The sequence below is a fragment of the Python bivittatus genome, unplaced genomic scaffold (assembly GCF_059951505.1).
Source record: "Python bivittatus isolate LINGU-HERP-01145 unplaced genomic scaffold, Pbiv_v1 ctg000200_np1212, whole genome shotgun sequence".
In the NCBI taxonomy this organism is placed as follows: Eukaryota; Metazoa; Chordata; class Lepidosauria; order Squamata; family Pythonidae; genus Python; species Python bivittatus.
The window spans coordinates 18,341,408-18,365,060 of record NW_028277040.1 but is presented as its reverse complement, the minus strand read 5'-3'; the positions used below and the strand labels follow the sequence as shown (position 1 = coordinate 18,365,060).

Below are 23,653 nucleotides of genomic sequence, written 5' to 3'. Positions count from 1 at the left end.
CAATTCCCACCCACTACTCTTGAAATATGCACAATATAAAATATCTGCCCATTATCCCTTTGATTAATCTGCCCTTTTAGCTTCACTCCAAGGCTGAGAAAAAGAAAGAACACACACTTGCAACTGAAAAAGCAAATCAAAGCATGAAATTATGTACGGAAAGTAATCTGTTTTCTTAGCTATAAATATTTTAGATTCGCTCTTAATAAACAATAGCTATTTCTTTTCAAACTGTTTCATATGGAAAAAAATGAAAACCTCTCAGCTGTAAAATGTTACTTAAAGCTGAGGTTGATCTAAATGAAGAAATCATATTCAGGAAGCATCACTGATTGGGTCATTGTTGTAAATGATCTGTTGATTTGGCTAACTATAGAAGTACAATGTACACATATGAAACACAAGAATCTGTAACTATTAAGGAGAGATTTGGAAAACATTAATCTAGTTTCATGAACAGACCTCTAGTAGATCACATAATCAATCAATCAATTAATCAAACAATCTAGACTATTGGTTAGATCTAAGTACATCTGAAATAATTTTGTCATCCACTAGAAGGAGGAAAGATGCCAGAGTTGGAAAGGGCCCAATACAGCATTAATACCTAAAGAGGGACAAGATTTGACTTTAACAAGAAACTATCGGCCAATATCATTACAGAATAATGACTACAAATTGTTCATGTCAATTTTAGCTGATAGACTAAAATAATTTTGCAAAAATGTATTCATAAAGATCAATGTGGGTTTTTACTTAAAAGATCATTAAAGAACAATGTTACAAATGTGTTGGAATATTTGGAGCAACATAATGAAAAACAAACAACATTGATCTTCTTAGATGCAGAGAAGGCCTTTGACACTTTGAACTGGGTTTTCTTGCTCAAAGTTTTGGAAGATATGAATTTTAGAGAGAACTTTATAAAATGGGTAAGATCGATTTACTTCACAGAAAACATAAATTAACATAATCAGGGGTATGTCATCAGCATTTCATTGTATCAAACAAAGACTATGGGATAATTCAGTACAGACATTAATGGCTAAAGCCAAAGTTTCATGTTCACCTATAACCTTTCTAATTAACAAGAGATGTACTTTTCAAATCCCTAAATATCTGAATAGCTTATATTTCAGTAAATACAGAATAGCCTTTTCAAAAGCCAGATTAAATGTGTTGCCATCAAATATGCTATATGATAGATTTCAAAAAATTCCCATCTCTCAAAAATTCTATCCCTGTAATGGTACTGATCTTGAAACAGTGGATCACATTTTATTGTATTGTGAATTTTATAAGATTCTTTGGCAGAAAGTTATCTGGCCTATTTTAAATTCCAAACCAGGAAGAGGTACTTCTGAATATGTAAAAAAATTACTTGCAGATGAAGATCCTAAAATTACAGTAGTAATAGTCAGATTTTTAACTATTGGTATAAAAAGAAGATTTTAGTAAATCAATGAGTTGGGGTTTTAAGTATATTATGTAATATTTATTAAATATCTTATTTGTTAAACTGTTTTATCTAAGTTTAAGTTCAGATTATATTTGTAACTTGCTTTTGGGCCTTTTGGCCATAAATAAAATTGAGATTGAGACTGAGGAAATAATTGTTAATGGAGGTCTAACAAAACCATGTGAAATACAAAAGGGGCCACTGTCTCCTCTCATTTATTTTGGTTCTTGAAATACTGAATAGAGATATAAGACAAGATGAGAGGATTGTGGGAGTAAAGATTAAAAAAGAAACTTATAAGTTAAAGGCTTTTGCAGATGACTTGGTGTTGGTTCTGAAAGATCCTTTAAAGGGAATTGAAATATTAATGGGCAAATTAAAAGAATTTGGTACATTAGCAGGTTTCAAGATTAATAAACAGAAGATGAGGATGTTAACAAAAAATATCAAAGAAGAAGATCAAACAGAATTAATGAATAAAATGGGTTTTAAGACTGAGAAAAAAGTAAAGTATCTGGGTATCACTATGACAAACATGAACTATATGCTATTTTAAAATAACTGTTAAGATATGGAATGAAGTTAAAAAGGATATGTTAAGATGGGAGAAACTACAACTGTCATTGCTGTAGAGAATTTCTGTGATGAAAAGAAACGTCTTGCCTAGAATGATGTCTTTCTTTCAAACAATATCTGATTTGACAACTGATGCATCATTTAAACAATGGCAGAAGGATATATCTAAATTTGTGTGGCAGCGGAAAAAACCATGAGTTAAATATAAGGTGTTCCAAGATGCAAAGGAAAGAGGAGGATTGGGTTTACCAGATTTGAAATTGTATTTTGCAGCTTGCTGTTCGGTTTGAATGAAAGAGTGGGTGCTGCTGAGAAGTAGAAGGCTTTTGGAGTAGAACAATACAACCTGAGATTTGGGTGGCATGGATATTTGTGGTATGACAAAGTTACGGTTAATGTGGATTTTAAAAATCATTATGTTAGATGTGCCATATTGAGAATGTGGAATAAACCCAGGTTGTGCCCAAAAACACTTTTGTGGTTCTCAGCACAAGAAGTATTTTATAGACAAGAAATAATAGGCAAACACAAATGGCTAACTTATCATGAGATACTAGAATTTTTTCAAGGGGAATGTAAAATAAAATCAAGAGAACTGGTGGCAGATGGCTATAATTGGCAATATATAACGTTGGGTCTGTTTCAGAGATATTTCCTTACCTAAACAGAGAAACAGAATGAACAAGGGCAAAAAAGCAGTGGGAGTGGGAGCGACTTGCGACTTGCTGCCGGCTTCCCCATTGACTTTGCTTGTGGGAAGCTGGCAGGGAGCGTCAGAAATCCTTCCTTCCTTCCTTCCTTCCTTCCTTCCTTCCTTCCTTCCTTCCTTCCTTCCTTCCTTCCTTCCTTCCTTCCAGCTTGTGCCGTTTGCCCTCCCCTCACCTCAGAAGAACCTGGTGAAGCCTCCTCCTCCTTCTCGGCTGACCCATGGAGCTACCTGCTACATTGCTGGGGGGAGGTGGAACAAAGGGAGCTACAGACTGTGGGGAAAACTACACCCCTGCTCCTCATTCTGGCCTGTCCCCAAGGGCCCCTCCCTTGAGATAGAGGGCTTGCCCATTGACCCCTGCGGCCCCCAGCCAGCCCTACCTTGCTAGCAGGCATCCAAGTCACTCCCTCATCCTTCTGTCAGTGTCCACTGCCGTAAAAAGATTTAATTTTGGCCTTGGTTCCAAAATAGCCAGGGGCCACAGGAAGGCAGGAAAGAGGTTGAGGATTCCTTCCTTCCTTCCTTCCTTCCTTCCTTCCTTCCTTCCTTCCTTCCTTCCTTCCTTCCTTCCTTCCTTCCTTCCTTCCTTCCTTCCTTCCTTCATATAAGCTTGTGCCATTTGCCCTCCCCTCACAACCCTCTCAAGAGCCCCAGTGAAGCCTCCTCCTCCTCCTCAGCTGACCTGCAGAATTGCCTGACACTGCTGGGGGGAGGTGGAACATAGGGAGCCTGTACCCTGTACCCCCGCTCCCCATTCTGGCATGTCCCCAAGGGCCCCCTCCTTCAAGGGAGGAAGAGGGCTCACCCGTCAAGTGCTGGCACTTCCCAGCCAGCCCTATCTCACCAGCAGGCATCCGAGTCACTCCCTCATCCTTCCCTCAATGCCCATTGCCGTAAAGAGATTTAAAATTTTAGCCTTGTTTCCCGAGCAGCCAATTGCCACTCGCCTGTTGGGCCTTGCCGCCAGCCGATTGGGCGCAGGGGACAGAGGGAGGTAGGAAAGAGGCCGGGGATACGCCCATGGCGATCACATGACCTGAGCTGACCACAGTGGCGCAGCAGCACAGCAGTGCTGAAGCAGCCACAACTTTCCCAAATTTCAATCCCATGGGAGTCATGGGTCCTGGATTTTGGATGCATTCTGTTAGCCCATTTGAGGTACCTTGGTTCAAAAATTGTTGCCCTATGATGCACCGTTTTGCCCAGTTGAAGGTTACAGATATGAGAGTTTTAGTAGTATATAGATGGTTCTCTTATTTACAATTATTAGAAAGACAAAAGAATTTATGGTTTTGAACAATGTAAGACTGAGTTTGAAATAGAATTGTTTACAAATGATGAACATATAATTGCTAAAATGCATAAACTTTTATTAAAATTTGAAATAGAAGAAGAACAAGTGAAAGAATGTATGATAGTAGGCTAAACCTTTTGGTGATAATATACAGATGGAACAATGGGAAAATTTAATTCAAATTTATGTTGAAAATGTGAACAAGAAGGGACATTTTATCATGTTTGGTGGACGTATAAAAAAGCTAGAAAATTCTGGATTCAAGTACACATACTGATTCAGAGGATTTTCAAGATTAATATACAACTGAGGCCAGAGGTTTTTGTTTGGGACTGATGGACAAACAGTTGGAAAAAAGTCATAGAAGTTTGTTTTTGTACATAACTGCAGCAAGATTATTTTATGCACAAAGGTGGAAAGATTCAGCACTACCCACAATGGAGGAATGGTTGGTGAAGATGATGAAACTTGCTAAGATGGCTAAATTAACTTCTTTGATCAGAGAAAAGACAATATCTACATTTATTGCTGACTGGAAACCCCTTATTACCTTTCTGGGTAAAACAGAAAAAAATGAACTTATGATTTATGGTTTTGATGATTAGACAGGATAGATTATAGAAAGAAGAGAGTTAAGTTGTAACCATAGAATAAGAGGTAAATTTATAATTGTACCTATAACTGTTGTAAAGAAGATTGGAAGTACGTACCTTTTTTCTTTCTTTTCTATTTTACTTTCCTCCCCTTTCTTCTTTATCTTTGATTTTTTTCTTTTCTTTTTCTTACTTTATACTAGTTTGTATTAGTTTTTATCTTCCTTCTTTAAAATATTTAAATACACACATGATACGATTTTCTCATCCACAAGTACTGCTATCCTGGAGTACACATGGAGACAGCCAGAGGAAGCTTCAAAGCAGCTATGTGAAGCCCAGAGGTCATGGCTGCTTTAATACTTTGAGAAGCATACTTGGCTTTTACTAGCACACTTTGCAAAATATACCTTCTGAATTCTTTATGCAACACTTTGTCACAATGTATTTCCAGCACATCCTCCTCCCATTAGCTATTAACAACTGACATTGGTTTATGGAAAAAAGCAGACTGGCTCCTCTGATTATTAAACAGACTAGAAAATGGGCAAAGTGCAAAGTCCTGAAGGTGTTCCTGCAGCTTGCTTCCACCAAGAAACTGATAGGAAGAAAAAAACCGGGTTTGAAAAAGACCTGGATGAAATGTACAGAAATTAAGAAACATTTGAAATCAGAATACTGAACAAAGAGATCCTTATTTAAACAGTATTAACTACAGCCTGGAAAAACACTTGGCCTTTTCTAAAGTTTCCTACTTTCCCTGCAGTTATGAGATACGTCCCTTGTGGTCAAATTCCAAACTAAGTAGAGATTTTGCTAAATGGCTTGTTATGCGCCTATCAAGTAACAACAACATTCTGGAAAACAATCACCGCTGTGATGCCTCACAGATGAAAGGGCTTCCAATGCAGCTCCTGCCTTAGTGTAATGCATTTTAAGTATGGATCTTTTTACAATGAAAAACTCCAGCAAAGCAGCCTGCAACATGTGAACATGAGCAGTAATTTAATTGTGTTTGTCTCCCTTAAGGAGGAGTTTGTGACTGTCTCCCTACTTGTATGGGTTTTTTTTTTCGGGCATGTAAATATTCTTCCGTATTACAGAGAACTGGACCTTATCCAATCCCTCAAGGTTGCTCTCTGAAACTCCATCCTGTCATTTCCGCAGATCAGCCAGGCTGGCAGTATTTTTTTCAACTAACCAGTGAGCTTCCAGTGGGCTTCCGACTGCATCTCTCTGGGGGGCTAGCAACGGAGCAGAGGGATTTTGTCAGTTTTCCAGGTAAAAGACAAAAGCTCTAATCAGTTCACAGACAAAATAGCTCTCAGTTCTAGTTTCTCTATGCCCCCTTCGGCCCTCATATTATTTCCACCCGTTTTATTTGTATTCACATGAGACAAATACGCAGTCTCAGGGCAGGAGGAGAGATGCCAGAAAGTTATTTTAGTTTAGTTTTGTGGAGGAGGAGACCAAGCCATTTTTATTACTTCATAGCCAACTACATGGGATGTGTGGGGGAGCGTGTGACCTGAGCACAGGTGCAACAGAGATGCTATCGGTCTGTTTGAATATAGAAAAGACAAAGGCTGATGGGTTGGTGACCTCAGAAATGTAGTCGTCAGCCTAACTATGCAAGAACAGGTACGCCCCCGGTGGAACCAGTATAAATGTTAACACAGAGCAGAGAATGGAGAGAGAAGAGGAAAGAATTCTGAGGGGACAGACAGGCTCCGCGCGTCGTACTGGGGCCTCTGGGGCCTCTTTCTTTTTCCTGACTGCTCTCTGACGCCCCCTTGTTTGGAGCTACTCAAAAACAGAGTGCAGGAAGAGCCACCCACCCTCTCTGCCTGGGGCAAGGCCAGCACTGCCCACCATCCTCTCTCCACCTCAATCCTTAATGCTCCTTGCATTTAGTTTATCTAAACAAATCAATGTAAAACAGACTATTATTGCAAATAAGGCGAACACAGGAAACATAGCCAGATCAATCTTGTAACAGGTTAACTATTTCATGGATTCAAATGGAAAACTAAAAACTTTTGTTAAAAGCTTTGTTAAATAGCTGGTTTTGAAGATAACTTTCAGCATATTATGCCCCTGCAGCCTGTAATCATGTAATATTTCTGTCATGTTGGAACTGAAGCGTTCATCATTTTGTCAGCTCTGCCTGTAAAGCAGAGAATTACCTTCACAGGCTTCCTGAGATTTATGCTTTTAATTACCTCCTATCTGCTTCAATACCTTCCAAACTTAAAGAATCAATATAAATAGCCTTTTGGGGGGGAGGGGGCAGGTTTGACAAAAATCCAGCTAAACAACTGACAGATTTCTATTTGACATTATTGATTCTTTTCATATTTTTAGTACCACCTAGCACGTAGTAATAGTAGTAGTAGTAATAGTAGTCGTTGCTGTTTAAATCTGGCTATTAGAATTAGTGCAGGCAATGAATATCCATAAATTAACCATTTGTAACAATTGTTAGAATTTTAAAATATTGTTCTTAAATTGTTTTGTGTATTTGTTAGTATTGAGCCTCAATTTAGGTTTAGGCCAGGGGGTTCCAAACCTTTTCAGGCCATGGAACATGTAAATTTAAAAAAAATCATGGAACCCCTGATCAAGATGTAAAACAAATTAGTGGTTCCATGGAACATAATTTAAAAAACCCTGGTCTAGGTAATTTTTAAATTTTTTTCCCCCTTGGGTTAAGTCTTCTCTAGGATTAGTTGGCATACATTTGTTTTCTTTCTTCCCAAATCTTCCAGGCTGACTGCTTAGAATTTTATTTTTATTTTAAAAAACCTATACAAATACATACACAACACATGTAATTACAATCCTTTGGGTAAAATGATATGGAAAAATATAGTGGTGCAAGTTCAGACATATCAAGGTTGCTGCAAGCTGACATAGGCTGAAGAGTATTTCCATTTGTATATAGAATCTACATACTGAATTAGCATAACAAATCTTTGGTTTAATTTCCAAGAAGAAAAAAAAATCAAACCCATGGAAAGAATACAAGGTATGTGTCACTGGAATGCCAGGTCATGCAAGATATTCTCTATGTGATCCCTGCCCTCCATGGGAAGGGTTCACTTGGAAATTGTTTCTTCACATTAAATGATTCTTAGCTGACATTGTTGGTAAAGTTTCCCAAAATATCAGGAATCTGGTAGCACTTTTTCTGATTAACACATTTTATTAAAAGCCATAAGCTTTTGTTTCCTGATTTTTTCCCCACCATAGATTAACATGGCTCTCCTCCTACGATGTCTCCAAAATATGGGAAAGTCTAGAATAGGAGACTCTTAATCCCTTTGTTTTCCATCTCAGATGCCGGACATCTTTCTCAAGCCCCACGGTCCCTTCTATTTCCTGCCTGAAGTGCAATGTGTATGCCTATTAGCAAATAGTTGGCGCCATCAGCTTTGACTGCACTAGTCATCTGTTGGGAAGGCAGGGCACTGAACTGAGGCCTCCTACCCTTTCTTCTTTAAAGTCTGATTGGCATTTTCATCCCATTCATCTACTTGGTGAATGTATGTGTGGAAAGCAGTAGAATTTGTGGACTGCAGTGAGTTATATTTTCCATTACTTGACATTATAGAGGAGTTTCAGGGACATTCTGTTTTAGACAAAACAGCTGGTGCAGAGCATAGCTGTCACATGGCAGATGGTAATAAAGCTGTACATTCTTGAAATTGAGCTATTTGGGATTCTTTTCTCCTCTGTTTTTATTTGAAGTACTCTGTTGGTTAACACAAAAAAGCATGGAAACATAACAAAGGTTTCAATAAAATCTGCTGTTTGGAATAAAGTCTCTGGGAAAAGAACAGAAAAGATTAAAGATTTTCTCCACATTTTAACTATTAGTTCAGGACTAATAGTTGGGTTTAGCTCCCACTAATTGCATGGACAATGCCCTCTAGCTCAATCTGTTCCTGGTGATAATCAGCAGCTCTTCCATGGACATTCCAGTGATACTGTCCATCCACCGTCTTTCCCATAATTTATATCCCCCAACATGCCAAGCATAGTTGTTTTTTCTAGGCAATCATACCCTCACATCCTATTTCCAAACTTTTCAGTTTCTGCTTCTTAATCACTGCTTACCCATCACTAATTTTTTCTTCCACGACCAGCTGATTGGTCCTTTTTGCAGATCATGGCACTCTTAATAACCATCTCCATTGTCTTAATAGTTAATCCAGATTTTCACTTTCCATTTTTACTTTCATAATGAGCTGAGACTTTACTTGTGGTTAACAAAGTCATATTGCATACATATATCAAACTCTTAAGTTTTTGATTTCCAATTTTGATTTCAGTTGACATCTCTTCCAATCCTGACATTTTTATAAAATATTCACTTACCAATTAAACAAGCATTGGGACAATATACATCTTTGTTCCAATTTCTTTCTTATTGTGAACCACTTTTTTTTTTCAAATGAGAGCAGCTTCTTGTTCATTGTAAAGGTTCACTGGAAGAATAATAATGTGTACTGATACACCTATGCACCTTAGCATGTGCTACATTCTGGTGTGAGCTGTACAGTACAATCAAAATCTTTGCTGTAGTCATTAAAGAAAAAGAAACTTCCTTATTAAATTATCTTGTCCTCTCCATTATCCATCTTATGTTATCTATCTCATTTTGTGTATATCTGTCTGTTGATTTGGTATTTCTCTTTCCACATACAGCTCTATTCTTCTTTGTAAGACAAAGCAAAATGTTGTTTGTGTGACAAACTGATACAATGGTTCAGTGATGTGCATATTCTCTTGCATCTCTTTCCTTGATATAGGCATATATACCAATCTTGCTCAATCTCTAGATTATACAGTCTTGCTGCATATCTGTTGATATAGAACTGTTAGCACTTTAACTGCCTCTTTACCTGCAGAGCTTGAAACAGTTCAATAGTTGTCGCATCTGCCTCTGTGCTTTTCTGTTTGACAGCTGTTTGCTTATGTCAGAAAGTTCATCACTAGAAAGTACCTCACTTTATAGTGAAATCAGTTCCTGAATATATTTTCATTCATTCATTGACTTTCTCTCTCTACACAAGTTTCTGTCATGTCTTTTATGATGACACTAACTTAGCTGTAAATTTTCCTCTAATTCTTCTAACTTCTTAAAAAATATATCTCATTTTCCTTTTTTGTTATTTTTACCTATTTGCTGGCATTCTTTATTGAGATATATTTTATTGTCCTTTCTTGCTTGATGTTAAAGATCTGCATTCTGTCATCATGCATCCTTCTTGCTGCCCAAGGCTTTTGTGTTTTGTTTTTCCCTGGTTATTATGATAGTTTGTTCTGAAAACCACTTGGATCTTTTCTTCTTTGAATTTGTGGTATTTTCTTTCCAAAATGTCTCTTATCTGCCCATGGCTTCTCAGTTTCTTCTCTGCATAAATTAAAAACCTTCAATCTGTTCATTACATTGATTTAATATTCTGACTAAATGCCCTCCAAGTTAAATCCTGCTGGCACAGCTACTGTCTTTAATTTTCTAAGTTTAACTGGTGCTTTTGACACCAATAATTCATGGTCTATTCCACAATCTGCACTTGGAAGTATCCTGGCTGACCAGACTGTGCTTCCTTAACTCCTGTTTCCAATTATAGAGTTAATTTGATTGTGATGTTGTTCATCTAGTTATGTTCAGTTGTAAAGTCTATTTTTAAGTTGCTTGAAGTAGGAGTGCTTGGCAATGAAGAAATAATTTGCTATACAAAACTTACCTCCTGCATTACTATGTTTATCTAGTCCAAATCTTCCTGTGATTCCAGGTTCCTCTATTTCTGGCATTCTAATCTTCCATTTGCACTACTATATGTTTTCTAGCTGTTTCATTTATCACCACTAAACTACAGAATTCCTCAGTGTCTTCCATCACTGTGTCTGTAGTACGGAGATAAATTTGTATAATAATCATAGTGGCTATCCACTAATTTTACTAGATATGATCTTGTTTATGGAATTAAAAAATCTGAAACATTTAAAGAGTAACTGACATCAAATCAATTAAATCAATTGTAAGTTATGCTCTTTTTTATTTTTGCAGTGCAAGCAAGAACATAAACATTTACTTTTAAAAACAGCCTGCTAACATTACATGCTTGAAACAGAAAACTTATTCAACATCAAGATATATCTGTATAGCCATCAAAATATCAGTAAGTAGAATGAACTACAATCTTTTAAAAATACCTTTCCTACAATTTCCCCCAAATTTGCTCATCTCTCTCTCTCTTTCTCTCTGTGCATGTGTTACTTTCTTGCCCTTATCTATATGTGGGAACTCACTTTCCCACACAGAATTGATTGCTAGATAGCTGATAGCATACAATGCATTACATTTGTGTTGGGAATGTGCATAAATGTGCAAAAAAGGAACACAATTAGGATTATTCACTCTAAGTTTGTTTTATCTGAAAATACTGTCGCATATTTTGTTTAAACCACTCTTATATTGCATATGTCTCTGTCCAAAAAAGGTGGCATTCACCAGATATAATAAGTTTGTCTTATTGCATCAGGTGCCTTTTAATGTGCCTTAAAATTGCCTTTTAATTTGCACTGACTTTCATACAGCATCCAGACCTAAAGCTTCTTCCCCATGATTGCTGAAAATTTATGGCAGAGTTTCCCACTGTTATTAAAAATATGTTAATATTAATATTGAACGAGGTAAGGTTATTTTTATGCCATTTTAATTGTGATTTTGTTGTTGGAAGTCACCCTGAGTCCCCTGAGGTGGTAGGGCAGGGTATAAATCTAAACTGTATAATAATATATAATTTATTATAATATATAACGTAAGATATGGGTTGAACTATAACATAATATGGGTCAATCCATAATGAGCGCAGTACTGTGTAAAAACCTGAAACTGTCCCAAAACCCAGGACCAAATATACAACCCTAATTCTGTTAGAATTGCATGCAAGCACAAAGTACTCCATTTAGCAATGATTGTCAGTTATTTTTAAAATCTCTTTGGAATAGTGTTGCCTTGGGATGAAGTGCTGTGGCTTCCAGCGAATTTGTTCACAAAAACAAAACAAACAAACAAACAAATGCCTTGACTTTCTTTGTTTAGTACTGTTGGGAACCCTAGTACGTATCACAGAGTGATCAGAGATACCAAACATTCATAGACAGGAACGCCTTGAACTATTTCGGGTTTGGAGGCTTTACTTCCAAAAGCTGCCAAACCACCCTCAGAATACTACAGCCTGCACTGTTCTGCACAGGGGAATGGAATGATCAGGTATTCTTCACAACTCTGTTCCCTAGTCAATGAGTTTTATACATCTGTAACTGTAACATACCTGGAAGAGATTTTAAAAGCAGCTGGAATCATTTGCTGAACAGAGTGGCAAGCCTCTCTTTAAAGGAAAAAACAACAACAACAGAGACCACTTGGCCTCTTCATACGTTTTTAAATGTCCCCCGGACTTTGATGTTTTTGGTCAATTCCCTTGCCTTATTTTTCCATTATTTCCTTGCTTAGTAAAACCTTCTGTTTCCTCATCTCTCAGAGGGCTTTTGCCCCTCATCCCCTGAAAAGTCTAAGAGTTGGGTATTCAGATCATATCTACTTTTAATTCATAGCTGTGACTGCACAGAGTCACATTCTTGTCCTTTATGTCACTTTTCGCATCTGTACTGTAGTAAACAGTATTAACGGCAATCTCTGTAATAGGCCTAATACTGTTTTAAATGTAGTACACAAGGTAATTAGTTGCCTGGAGGTTAACTACTGAAAGAAAATTGTTAATCAGATGGGAACCTTCTTTTTGTACTTTTAAGATACTTTCCCTATAGCAACAGAACACACTGGAATTTATTCAAACAGGCCTTGGGCTATATTGTAGGAGCTGTATTTAGATGTTCATTCAAGTTACCCTTTCCAACATGATGCAAGCCAAATGCAAGCCAACATGATGCAAACTACAACTCCTATTTTGGCTGATACAAATATTTAAATTAGGGATGGGCAATATTTTTTGGACTGAAGGCTGATTCAGCCTCATTGTAGAATGCTGACAGCTGCTCTCCAATAGTGAGCAAAGTGAAACCTAAATTAATATTTAATAAATTAAATGCATGAAAAAATACATTGAACATTCTGTTTCTAAATGTGATCAGCCACATGCTTCCAAAAAGTCTAGAAAAAGATCATGAAAATCTTAGGTGCATCCAAAATATATTTTTGCTATCTTTGCATTCTTTAAAAAAAATGAATATAAATTTTGCTAGTGCTAAAACATACACACAACACATATTTTAACCCTATTTCAAAAGAAAAAGGGGCCATTTATGTTTACTTAGATGTCATGATTTCTGACTGACTAATCTCTGAAGTGAAAGAAGTCCTGAATTTCTATACCATCAAAGATCATGCACGAATTCCATTCTCCTCTAACATTACTACACATAGTAAATGTTCTGTCCAGTCATATTTTATGTTATGTTTGTAATACACTAAAGCTATTCTAGCACCATGGGAATCCATCCCTGTTTAAAGCTAGCATCCTACCCAAAAATAAGAGAAAAATTACTTTCCAAACTTTGTAGTCACCGTGCCCCCCAGCCATATCCTCATATAGGAGAGAATAATCAAGCCCATAAGAATTAGTGAGAGCACAACAGTTTTTAGAAACACTGTACATGCAAAGTGTTAAGTGGAGGTGCAGGTGGAGAAGGAACCCAAAACAGCTCAATGACTATTCTCAGTGGGCATGTGCTAAATATTACAAAGGAGTAGAAAACTGATGGAAGATGAATAAAATGGATTTGGGGTAGGCAACTTCAGGTGTTGATGAATAACAACTCCCAGCTGCCCAGACAGCATGGCCATTGGTGAAAAATGCTGGGCCTAGAAGTTCAGCAATATTTACAGTGCTACAGATTGCCTACCCTGGAATGGAATTACAGGTAGGTGGCGATTAGTGTGACTTCGAATAATGCAATATCCGATTTAGTGTGAATTGTAAACTGATACCAGGTCATGTTTAATGTAACTCAAAATTCAGTTAATGTGAGGCTAGAGCGTGTGCAGTTGCATTTTAGATGCTGCTAATCTCTGTGTGTACAAAATGGAGAAAAGGAAGATTCTGTCAGAGGAACACAATGCAAGTTTAAAAAAGAAGAGGGTTGTTATTACATTAGAGCAAAAATTTGATGTAATTGAACAACATGAATGTGGTCAAGGCAAAGCTAAAATAGGATGAGATGTTGGAATGCCTAAATCTACCGTAGAATTTTTTGGTTTTATTTTGCTTTCTGTAACTACTCTGTGACTTTGTTTAATTTAATTTAGAAATTTAAATTAGAAGTATATACTTTTTATCTTTTACTGTAACATTTCATTAATATACATATAAAAATGTATGTTTAAAAAATTTCATTGCCTATTTCCATTTGAGCTGGAAACAATTGCCATATTTTCCATAGAAATATCACTTCAAATAGTGCAGATTCCAAGAATGCAACCATTTCATGGGATTCATTAACCCCACTAATCGAGACTGACCTGTATCTTAAAAGAAGACAGGACAGATTACTTTGAACTCAAAGCAGGGGGAACTCCCCTTGAAATGACATTTCTTTCTAGCTGTTATACCTGATAAAATTAATAGTCATACTGTGGGGAAAGGGTATAAAGTACTCATCTCCTCAGAGACATTTCAGAATTTACTTCTGGATATTTAGTGTCATTGTTAAGGTAAAAGCAAAACATAAAGATAGAATATTGCTCATAAAAAATATTTTTAAAAATATTCAAATAATATTTTGATTGCTGTACTTCCCCTTGCCTATTTACACAGGAGTAAACCTGAAGTCAGAAAGACTTACTTTGGAATAAACATATATTGGATTGCACTGCTAGCAAAACTACCTACTGTATTTATGTGACAATTACGATGATTCCCTGACCATTTGTCTTACAAACTCATTTTCACCAAAGCATTTCTGCCTACAACTTAAAACTGACTGAAATAGCAGGGAAAACATATACACTGTTAGTCAATTCCAGTTACTAACCATGAAAGATTAATCTGTTTATGTTAATGCAGTCTGATAAACCTAGCATCTAGCAGATAATAGAAGGGATACTAAATTCATATAAAAAATGAAAATATTTTTTTATCTGCTGGTGTGAGAGCCAGGGTGGTGTAGTGGTGAAGGCACCAGACCAGAAACTGGGAGTTCTAGTCCTGCCTTAGACACAAAGCCAGCTGGGTGACCTTGGGCCAGTCCCTCTCCCTCCGCCCTGGGAAGCAGGCAAGGGCAAACCACTTCCGAAATCTTGCCAAGAAAACAGCAGGGACTCATCCAGGCAGTCACCAGGAATCAACGCTGACTCGAAGGCACTATATGCATACATACATTCACACACACACACACACACACACACACACACACACAAACAGCTATGCAAAACATACACTGGACAGTAATAAAAAATACTCACGTCAGAGTTAAAGCGAAGCTGACACACATTGCAGGAGATGACCTGTTTCTTCTTTAGGGGGAGTGACACGCCAAATGTGTGATTTATGACGGCTTTTTGCACTGGATCCATCTAGGAAGCAAATAACAGGACACTGATATCACAAATAAAATCTACTGTTTCTGAGAAATGTTTGTTTTTAAAGAGAGCTCTAAATCTGACAAGGAAGTTATGATTGCAGTGAAACTTTTTATCTGATTTTTATTTGGCATTTCTGCTCTGGCAAGTTCAAAGCAGCTTACCAAATTTTTCTGCTGCTTTACCCTTTGTGCTAAAGGAATTTGGTTCTCATAAGGAGTATTTGTCACATGGTATTACTATAATCCCTTTCTGACCTGCTGGAGTTTGGGGTTGTGGAAAGCAGTGGTGGTGGAAAGCCTTCTTCTTTCAGTGTTGGGTGACTTCAGTCTCCTTACCTCCAATGCTAGCTCGGGCAAAGCTCAGAAATTCATGGCCTTCATGACAACCATGGGCTTGTCTAAAGTCATCTTTAGGCCAATCCATGTGGACGGTCATACTTCAGACCTTGTGTTTTCTTTAGATGTTGTATTATCTGGAAGTGGAGAGGCTTTCTATTATTCTGTTGCTATGATTGGATCATGCTCTGATCCAGTTATGATTAAGAGCCACACATGATAATTATGGAGCAGCAGGCCTGGTTTGGATAGTCTATCCCTGGTGCCTAATGGATCCTGTTGGGGTTTCCCAGCTCACTGGCAGGCAGTTCATTTCAGTGCCTGCTGGACTACTGACATTGGGAGGTGAATTGGGTACTGGACTCTATAGCCTCCAAGCAGCCTCTTTCTAGGCGCCATTCCTGACTGGACACTTGGCTGTTGAGACTCTCTGGGAAATGAAACATCAGGAACAACTTGGAACGCTGGTGGAGAAAGACGAAAAGTGAATTCAACCGAGCTCAGGTATGTAACTATGTTCAGGCCTACACTGTGGCAATAAGACAGCTGAAACACACTTATTTCTCCTTCCTTACTGCAGTGGCAGACTACTGTCCTGTGGCCCTGTTTAACATTATTAACTCCCTTTAAGGAGGAGTCCTTAGAGAGATTTCTCATCTGGCTGCTGTGACCATCTGCACAGGACTTTGCCGGCAAAGTCACATGTATCTGCTGCAGTTTTGACCCTGCATGGGCAAAGTCTGTATTGGTGACCGAAACTTTATCTTACTGTGTTGTCTGAGATTCTTTTTGGCCTGTGAGTTCTAAGGAAGTAGATAGGGTGCTGGACTAGACTATCTTCTACCACATGTTGGTTGGACCCCTACCTGTCCTGGCTGTTGTGGAAAGTGAGTAGAGTAGTGCCCATCTGGATTCATGAGATTGTCAGTGTCTCTTTACAGGAGGGGCAGCTCCTGGCTGCCTTGAAGGAAACTATAATGCACCCCTTGTTGAAGAGGCCATCTCTCAATCTTGTGGCTTTGAATAACTATTGTTCGGTTTACAGCCTTTTGGGATGAAAGTTGCTGAAATGGTGATGACACATCACTATAGAGGAAGTGGATTTTCTGGACCATTTTCAGTCTTAGTGCAGGCCTGGGTAGGGGACTCAGATGGTACTGGTCACTCTCCTGGATGACTTCTTTTGGACCTGGATGGGGTAGTGCAGCTCTCCTTGTCTGTCAGTCCTTCAATGTAGGATAGGTCAGGAAACAGACACTAAAAGAAATACTAGAACTCTATTTTATTGATATAAGCTATAATAATAGAATCTTGAAAGCCTGACAGTGTTTCCCTTTCCCTCCTCCTTATACCAAAGAGAGTAAAGGTGGGGCAATCTTGAATTTCTTTCTCACGCTCTCCTGTTTCCTGGGCTATTTTTATGTCTTACTAATGGTTGCCAGATAGTTTCTTCAAGGTCATCTCTGTACTGCTGTACATTGTCCGTTTAGACTATTCAGCAATGGGGATTGGGGCACTGTTTTACAGTGGTTCTCCTCATTCCTCTGTGGACAGGTTCAGTGTGTTGTAGTGGGGGAGGAGAGATCAGCCTGGGATACCACAGGGCTCAGTCCTCTCCCCATTTTTAAACATTTATATGAAATCACTGGGGGAGATCTTTTGGGGTATGGTATCACCAGTATGTTAATGATATCCAATTATACATCACTATCCCAGTTTGTAGGGGAGATGGTATTGATATTCCATCCTGATGCCTGGAAGCTGCAAGGATCTGTATGGGACAAAACTGTAGTAGGATAGAAATTGAATAAAAAATGAAAATAAATATAAGTAGTATCCCCTTAAATTCTCTATAATAATGCAAGAGAATTAGCAGCACTTTGGTAGTTGTAATAAAACTGGATGGTTGATGCTTCATATGCACAAGATAGGGTATACAAAACTAAGAGCATGTTTTTCTCTCTCTTGGTCTGTGTTATGTACCACCATAATCACATACTAGACTCCTAGCTGTTAAGATTATAAAAACAGAAAAATATCACAATTAAAAGAAAATTCTTAATTACAATGACTACCTAACCAAACATGTCAAGTCAAGACAACCACCTCCCCTCTCCCCAGTCTCTCTGGAACAAATCCCTGCTGTGTCCTGCTCTTTAGAGATACACATGGCTCCTATTCTCCTGGGGTTCCAGAAATGCCTTAAGACGTGGCTCTGTTTCCAGGTCTGGGTTAGAGTGTCTGTGGAGCCCTCACTGAGTCTTTTTTCTGAATGTTGGGACTGCTGTTTGGCCCAGGCAGTCATGCTCTTTGTGTAGGATATACAGGTAGTCCTCAACATACAATCACAATTGGGACCAGAACTTCTGTCGCTAAGTGATGTGGTTGTTAAGTGACTTGCAGCCAATTTTATGACCTTTTTTTGCCATGGTTGTTATGCAAATCATGCAGTTGTTAAGGGAATCCAACTTCCCCCATTGACTTTGCTTGTTGAAAGCCCCCTGGAAAGGTCACAAATGGCGATAATATGACCCCAGGATGCTGCAATCATCGTAAATGCATGCCAGTTGCCAAGTGCCTGAATTATGATTACATGGGGTCATAAGTGCGAGGACTAGTCACAAGTCACTTTTTTCAGTCCCATTCTAACTTCAAACAGTCATTAAATGGATGGTTGTAAGTCGAGGACTATCTGTATTGTAGGCTATCCAGAGCTGTTTTGGGGTTGGATGGCCTTAACAAATTTAATAAACAAACCAACAATTCCATTTTGTCCAGCTTCCAGAAAGCTGTGAGGGTTGGTGACAACCAGGCCACTGGTTGGCCTGCTATGAGTTAAAGGTGGGTACTAAAAGCTTGACATTCACTAAACTATTCATCCAGGCAAGTGTGTCTATCTCCACTTCAAATTTATCTAAACTTTTAAAATTCCACTTTAATCAGCCTTGTTTAGTGTAGTATATTCTTGAATTAGCTGTGAATGATGTGGAATTGTTGCCTTTTTTTCAGTCCTGAATCTGAGTGTAATTAAGTTTCCTTTAAAAAATTAAGCAATATTTTGGGGGCTGGTTGCTGCACTTGAACTTTGAATGGAGTGTTGGGGCACATAATCAAAAATAATCAGGACCAGGTTAGAAAAAAGGACTTCAATACAAAACATTTTTTAAAAGTTTAATTCATGAAATAGAGTCAACATTATCCTCTGTGTATTTAATAATTTTCCCTTCCTGTCATATTAAAAAATATAATTCAGTGGCAATCTTTCAAAGTGCTCTGGGAACCACACCCATGGACTTCAGGGCCTTCATGCAGCCCTAAAACAGGGGTTCCTAAACTTTTTGCCATCACACCTCACTTTAACGTAATCTTAATGTACACACCTCCTCTAAAATTTCAAACACCAAAATGAAGACAAATGAACAATGAAAATAATACAGTTAAACCATTTTTTAATACAGACATAATAAAGAAAAAACCAAAGGTTCTTCACACCTCCCCTGGACTCTGCTTCATCTCCCCAAGGTAAGTACACCTCACAGTTTGGGAAACCCTGCCCTAGAACTTCAATTCTTGCACATTTGCTCTACACCATTTAGAAGACATAACCTTCTATCATGTTTCAGTCTTCAGGTTGGATCCACACTAGGCTTGACCAAAACTTCATTCACAAAATGCTATGCTGGAAGAATTTTATCTATGTATTTCCCTTATTCACATGACCTGCAAAAAAATTGCTCTAGCAGTTTGAGGTTGGGGGGCTGCAGAGGCAGGGAGGAATCATTTTCTCCCTTCCTCCAGTGTGATACTCCTCTAGTTCTCTTTCATGAAAGGAAGGTGCCTAAAATTGGCTTTAACCTATTGTTTTTTCTGAACGAAAACATTTCAAATATTTTAATCTTCTTGGAGATAAATTTTTCCATTGTTAACCCTACAGGAAACTGATAAGCTTTCTAATTTTCTGATATAAAAAATAATTGGGAAAACCATCCTTGGGGTTTTTGAAATGCACTTCAGACTTTTTTTTATTAGCAAGATAAGAAAAAATGACACATATTCTCCAAGGACTTTTATTATAGAATCAACAAGTGGACTACATGCAACAATAGAACTGATGTTCAAAGGTAGTATGTGTAGGCATTTGAATCTCAAATAAGACGAAAGTAAGTCTCAACTAGGAGAAGGAACTGTCCTACGTCTGTGCTGAGAGAAGTGGAACGGAGGTATGAACCATGCCTGTAGGGGATGCATCCAAAGATGGGCAAGTGTACAAGTGAAGTGCACCTACCATATGATCCACACTTGGAGAACCATATGGGCCCTAATTCTTTTTAGGAAGGAGATTCTGCATACAAGCGACTGAAGTGTATGGAGTTACATCAGCAGTACTGTCATTGCACTAAATTAGATAACCTGGAAAGGAAGAAAGGAAGACTGCTAATGATTCAATCAGAGGCCATGATGCTATAGGAGTAGAACTATGTGGTGAGACAGTTCGGCACCAGAATACACAGCTTGAAGCCAGTTGTCTAGATACGGAGAAAACTGATACCTTGGAACTGAAGAAATCCAGTGATAAATACCCTTTTTTAAAACTGTCAGGGCCATGGAGAGACTACATAGTAAAACAGTAAATTGGTAAACAGAGCCAGCAATTGTAAAATGAAGGAAGCAACAATAGTAAAGGACTATAGATTAGTGAAAGTATGCAACTTGCAATCTATAGATGCAGGTCACATTCTATTTACACAAAGGACAGCAATCAGTATCATCCGGAAACAAGAACATTTCAACAAATAGTTAAAAGGGCAAAAGTCCAATATAGATCTGAGCTTGTCATCCTTTTTAGGGATACTAACAGTCTTATTTTGGAGAAGGAGAGAAATAACTTGTAATAACTCTAGTGATGGCTTCAAAGCAACAGGGAAGTTTGGTGTGGGGTTTATCCTGCAAAAACAGAATCCGAAGTTAATTAACAGAACCATACGAAAGTTGAAAATGAACCAAGCAGTTGCTGAATGGTTGATCTGGGGGAATATCAAGGTCAAAGATACCATTTGGAGCCTTGAGGCTAACGTTCTGGATATGTAGGAAAACTGACATCCGGCAACATTTCCAGGACTTGGAATGGTATACTTTTTTTTATTTAAAAGACTGGTGCTCTTTGGTCAGGATATGAGCAGGAACATGAATAATAAAGATAACACAGAGGGTGGGGGTAGATGAACTAGGGCTGTTTCACTCTGAACTGTGTACTGCTATATGAAGCTTTTGAAACTTAGCCAAGGTATCATTAGTTTCAATGCCGATTAATAATACAGTGTAGTGGTGATGTGGAATACCACTGTTATTTCGAGGCGTTTAGGTGACATATTTTGATTTCTCCTGCACATGTTAAGAAAGTTCACTCTAAGTCATAATAATGTTTAGCTGGCTTGTTTTTCACTTTTACTTAGAAGTGGGGAGGGGAGAGAAACCCTCAAGATTGTTTAGGTTAAGCACGAGCTTATCTATACAGTTCCCAGGCTCTTGATTCACATGATGAGCAGGTATAACATCTGGCCAAGGTCACTCTCACAGCCCCTGACTCCAAAACAGAGTCATGGGATTGCAGTGCCGGACTTTGATAAAAAGCCCTGGCATTGACCCTGGAGTCTGGAGCGTGGACACAGGCCTTGGGACTAGGTGCTGTGTTACCTAAGCCATCTGGGGGTCTCTCTGCTGTTGCCTTATGGTAGCTCCCGACAGTAGGGGAAGAGTATTATCACCTTGCTTGCTATGTTATGCTTTTATACTGTGCTTATGTATTTCTGTTTAATTCTATCTGCTAATCCTTATATTTCTGTTTAAATCTGTTTGCTAGAGTTAACAATAAAGCTTAAAATCTCCTTACCTACTGGTGTGTTCATTGCCTCGGGATCTAAAAGAACTAAAAGAACGAATTGCCTGGGCACCTGATCACCGCCCTGACAATTGGCAAAACATAAAGGGAAGATCCTCATTATAGCCTTGGCCTCTAGCATCAGTCCAACAGATATGGTGATGTGGGGTAATAGAAGGCATCATAAATAATTATATTTAATTCCTGATTGCTTCTTCTGTTTGAAAATCTGGACTATTTGCCTTTTATTCTCTGGCAGATGAGATAGGAATTGTATCTTCTTTCACAAAAAAGAAAAGAAAAAAGAAAAAGAGAGGAAGCATTTTGTCATATAGACTTGATAGCTGGCAATATGGGAAAGTGAATATAAGTTGCACCTGAAACTGTCCAATTTTTCTACCCTTTTTGTCTGGGTGCAAAATGTTGATGACAGTGGGAGTCTGACTGCGATGCCTCTATACTGAAACAGAGTTAGTGGTGGATACTGTAATAAGAAACCACAATTTTCTTCCTTTATTCTAAAAGATTCTTAACATGGTAAGAAATCAGTAGCCTAGAATATGGCTTGGTCCAGGAGTCTCTTGCTATCTTCAGCAAGACTGGAGATATTGGCATTAGAATTAGTGAAGTGGTAGTGACTTGGTCTTACTAGTATATCAGGTCCTTTACTATTTGAGAAGACTGTTGAACCTCAAGGTCAAGAGAGTGTTCCCTGCAGAAACAGAGGCCTTCAGAAAGAGAACTGGATGCTTGGGTGACAATGTTGAAGATGATGATGAATAAACTGAAAAGGCATCCGAGTCATAATTATCACATTCAGAGAAATGAGCAGGGTCTCTGCTACAGGAGATCACCTGTGATTCAGTGACATGTGCACAAAATTTGAAACCAAATGTTCTCAGCAGATTGGCTTTATTGACTGAGGGGAACACAATAATCTTTGGTCAAAAGGCTATGATGGCCTGGAACATGTATGTGAGATCTGCCTCAAAGGAACATCTTGGAGGAGAGAAAAATCTGGGGGATGAGAAAGAGCAATACTTGCTATTTGTCACATGATTGGGCAAAGACATTAAGTGGCAGAATTCAAGAAGAATATGAAATGGAAAGCCAATATACATTTGCTTCATTGTATCTTTGGACGTTTCAGGGAGAGATGACCACTTAAGGTCTTCGTGATCTTGAGATGGCCAAAGAGGAAGATACTGATTTTGACAATTCTGATAGGCTGATCAGAAAGAGATTTCCTGATTTTCCCCTTTTGAGGCTGATTCCTATGTCTGAATAATACATAGAGGAGGAATTGACAATACAAAGTGGAGAGTCTATCAATAACATAACCAGAGGTAGCAGAGTTTGAGAAGGCCATTGTGAAGAGGAACTCAAGGCTCTGGAGGTAGAATTCAGGAGGCAACAGGTCATTTACTCCTGTTTCTTTTTTCTCTGCTTGGAACTGGGTGTAGTACTTCTCTTAGAATGTTTGCAACCCTTAACGGCTGATGTCAACACTGGTGCAACTGAGAATCCCCTGTGAGTAATGGAAAATTTGACTGATATGAGGCAGCCACAAGACATTTTTTGGGACATGGTAGGAGGCTTAGAGAAAATGAGCCTATTGTCTCTAATGTTTGCTCCCAGAATGTAGCTAACAAATAAGAATTATTGGGATTATTGTTTAGAAATGACTGGCTGTACTTACAAATGACTACAGTAGACTACATACACACATACATATACACATACATACATACATACATACATTCCAACTGAGGTAAAAGTTTGCTTCCATAATGTTGGTGCTTGTGAAACAGGATCCCTGGGGCCATATTGCCAAAGATGCCTGTGATGGGAGGACAAAGTGTCCTAACAAATTAATCTAAAGAGTTTTCAGGAAGAGTTCAGAGATGATTAAAGAAAGAAAACAATTAAGGGAAAAGTAAAAGATATCAATACAGTAGAAGGAGGTTCATCTCAAGATTAACACTGTGGTGGTTGAAAACAAAGTGGAGTGGTTTGGAGCAGAACTGTATCTAATCACGTGCTATACAGTATGAGAAGATCAAGGTTCCCACCAAAAAACTATGAACATTCTAGCAGCTTCCAAAAGGAGCTCTGGCAGCACATAACTCATGTGTATGGATAACCAAGACCACAATGAAGAAGTTGTTCTAGGAGTCTTGTTGGCTAAAAA

General features: G+C 38.2%; 1 protein-coding gene across 3 annotated transcripts in view; it reads right to left on the bottom strand.

The window, feature by feature from the left end:
- Positions 1-23,653, bottom strand: part of ZNF385B (zinc finger protein 385B) — a 147,112-nt gene that overhangs the window by 39,193 nt on the left and 84,266 nt on the right. For all 3 annotated transcript variants that reach the window (XM_025167405.2, XM_088135748.1, XM_025167406.2), the window contains one exon: positions 15,130-15,240. In XM_025167405.2, coding sequence (XP_025023173.1) covers positions 15,130-15,240 — 111 coding nt within the window. The remainder of the gene's footprint in view (positions 1-15,129; positions 15,241-23,653) is intronic.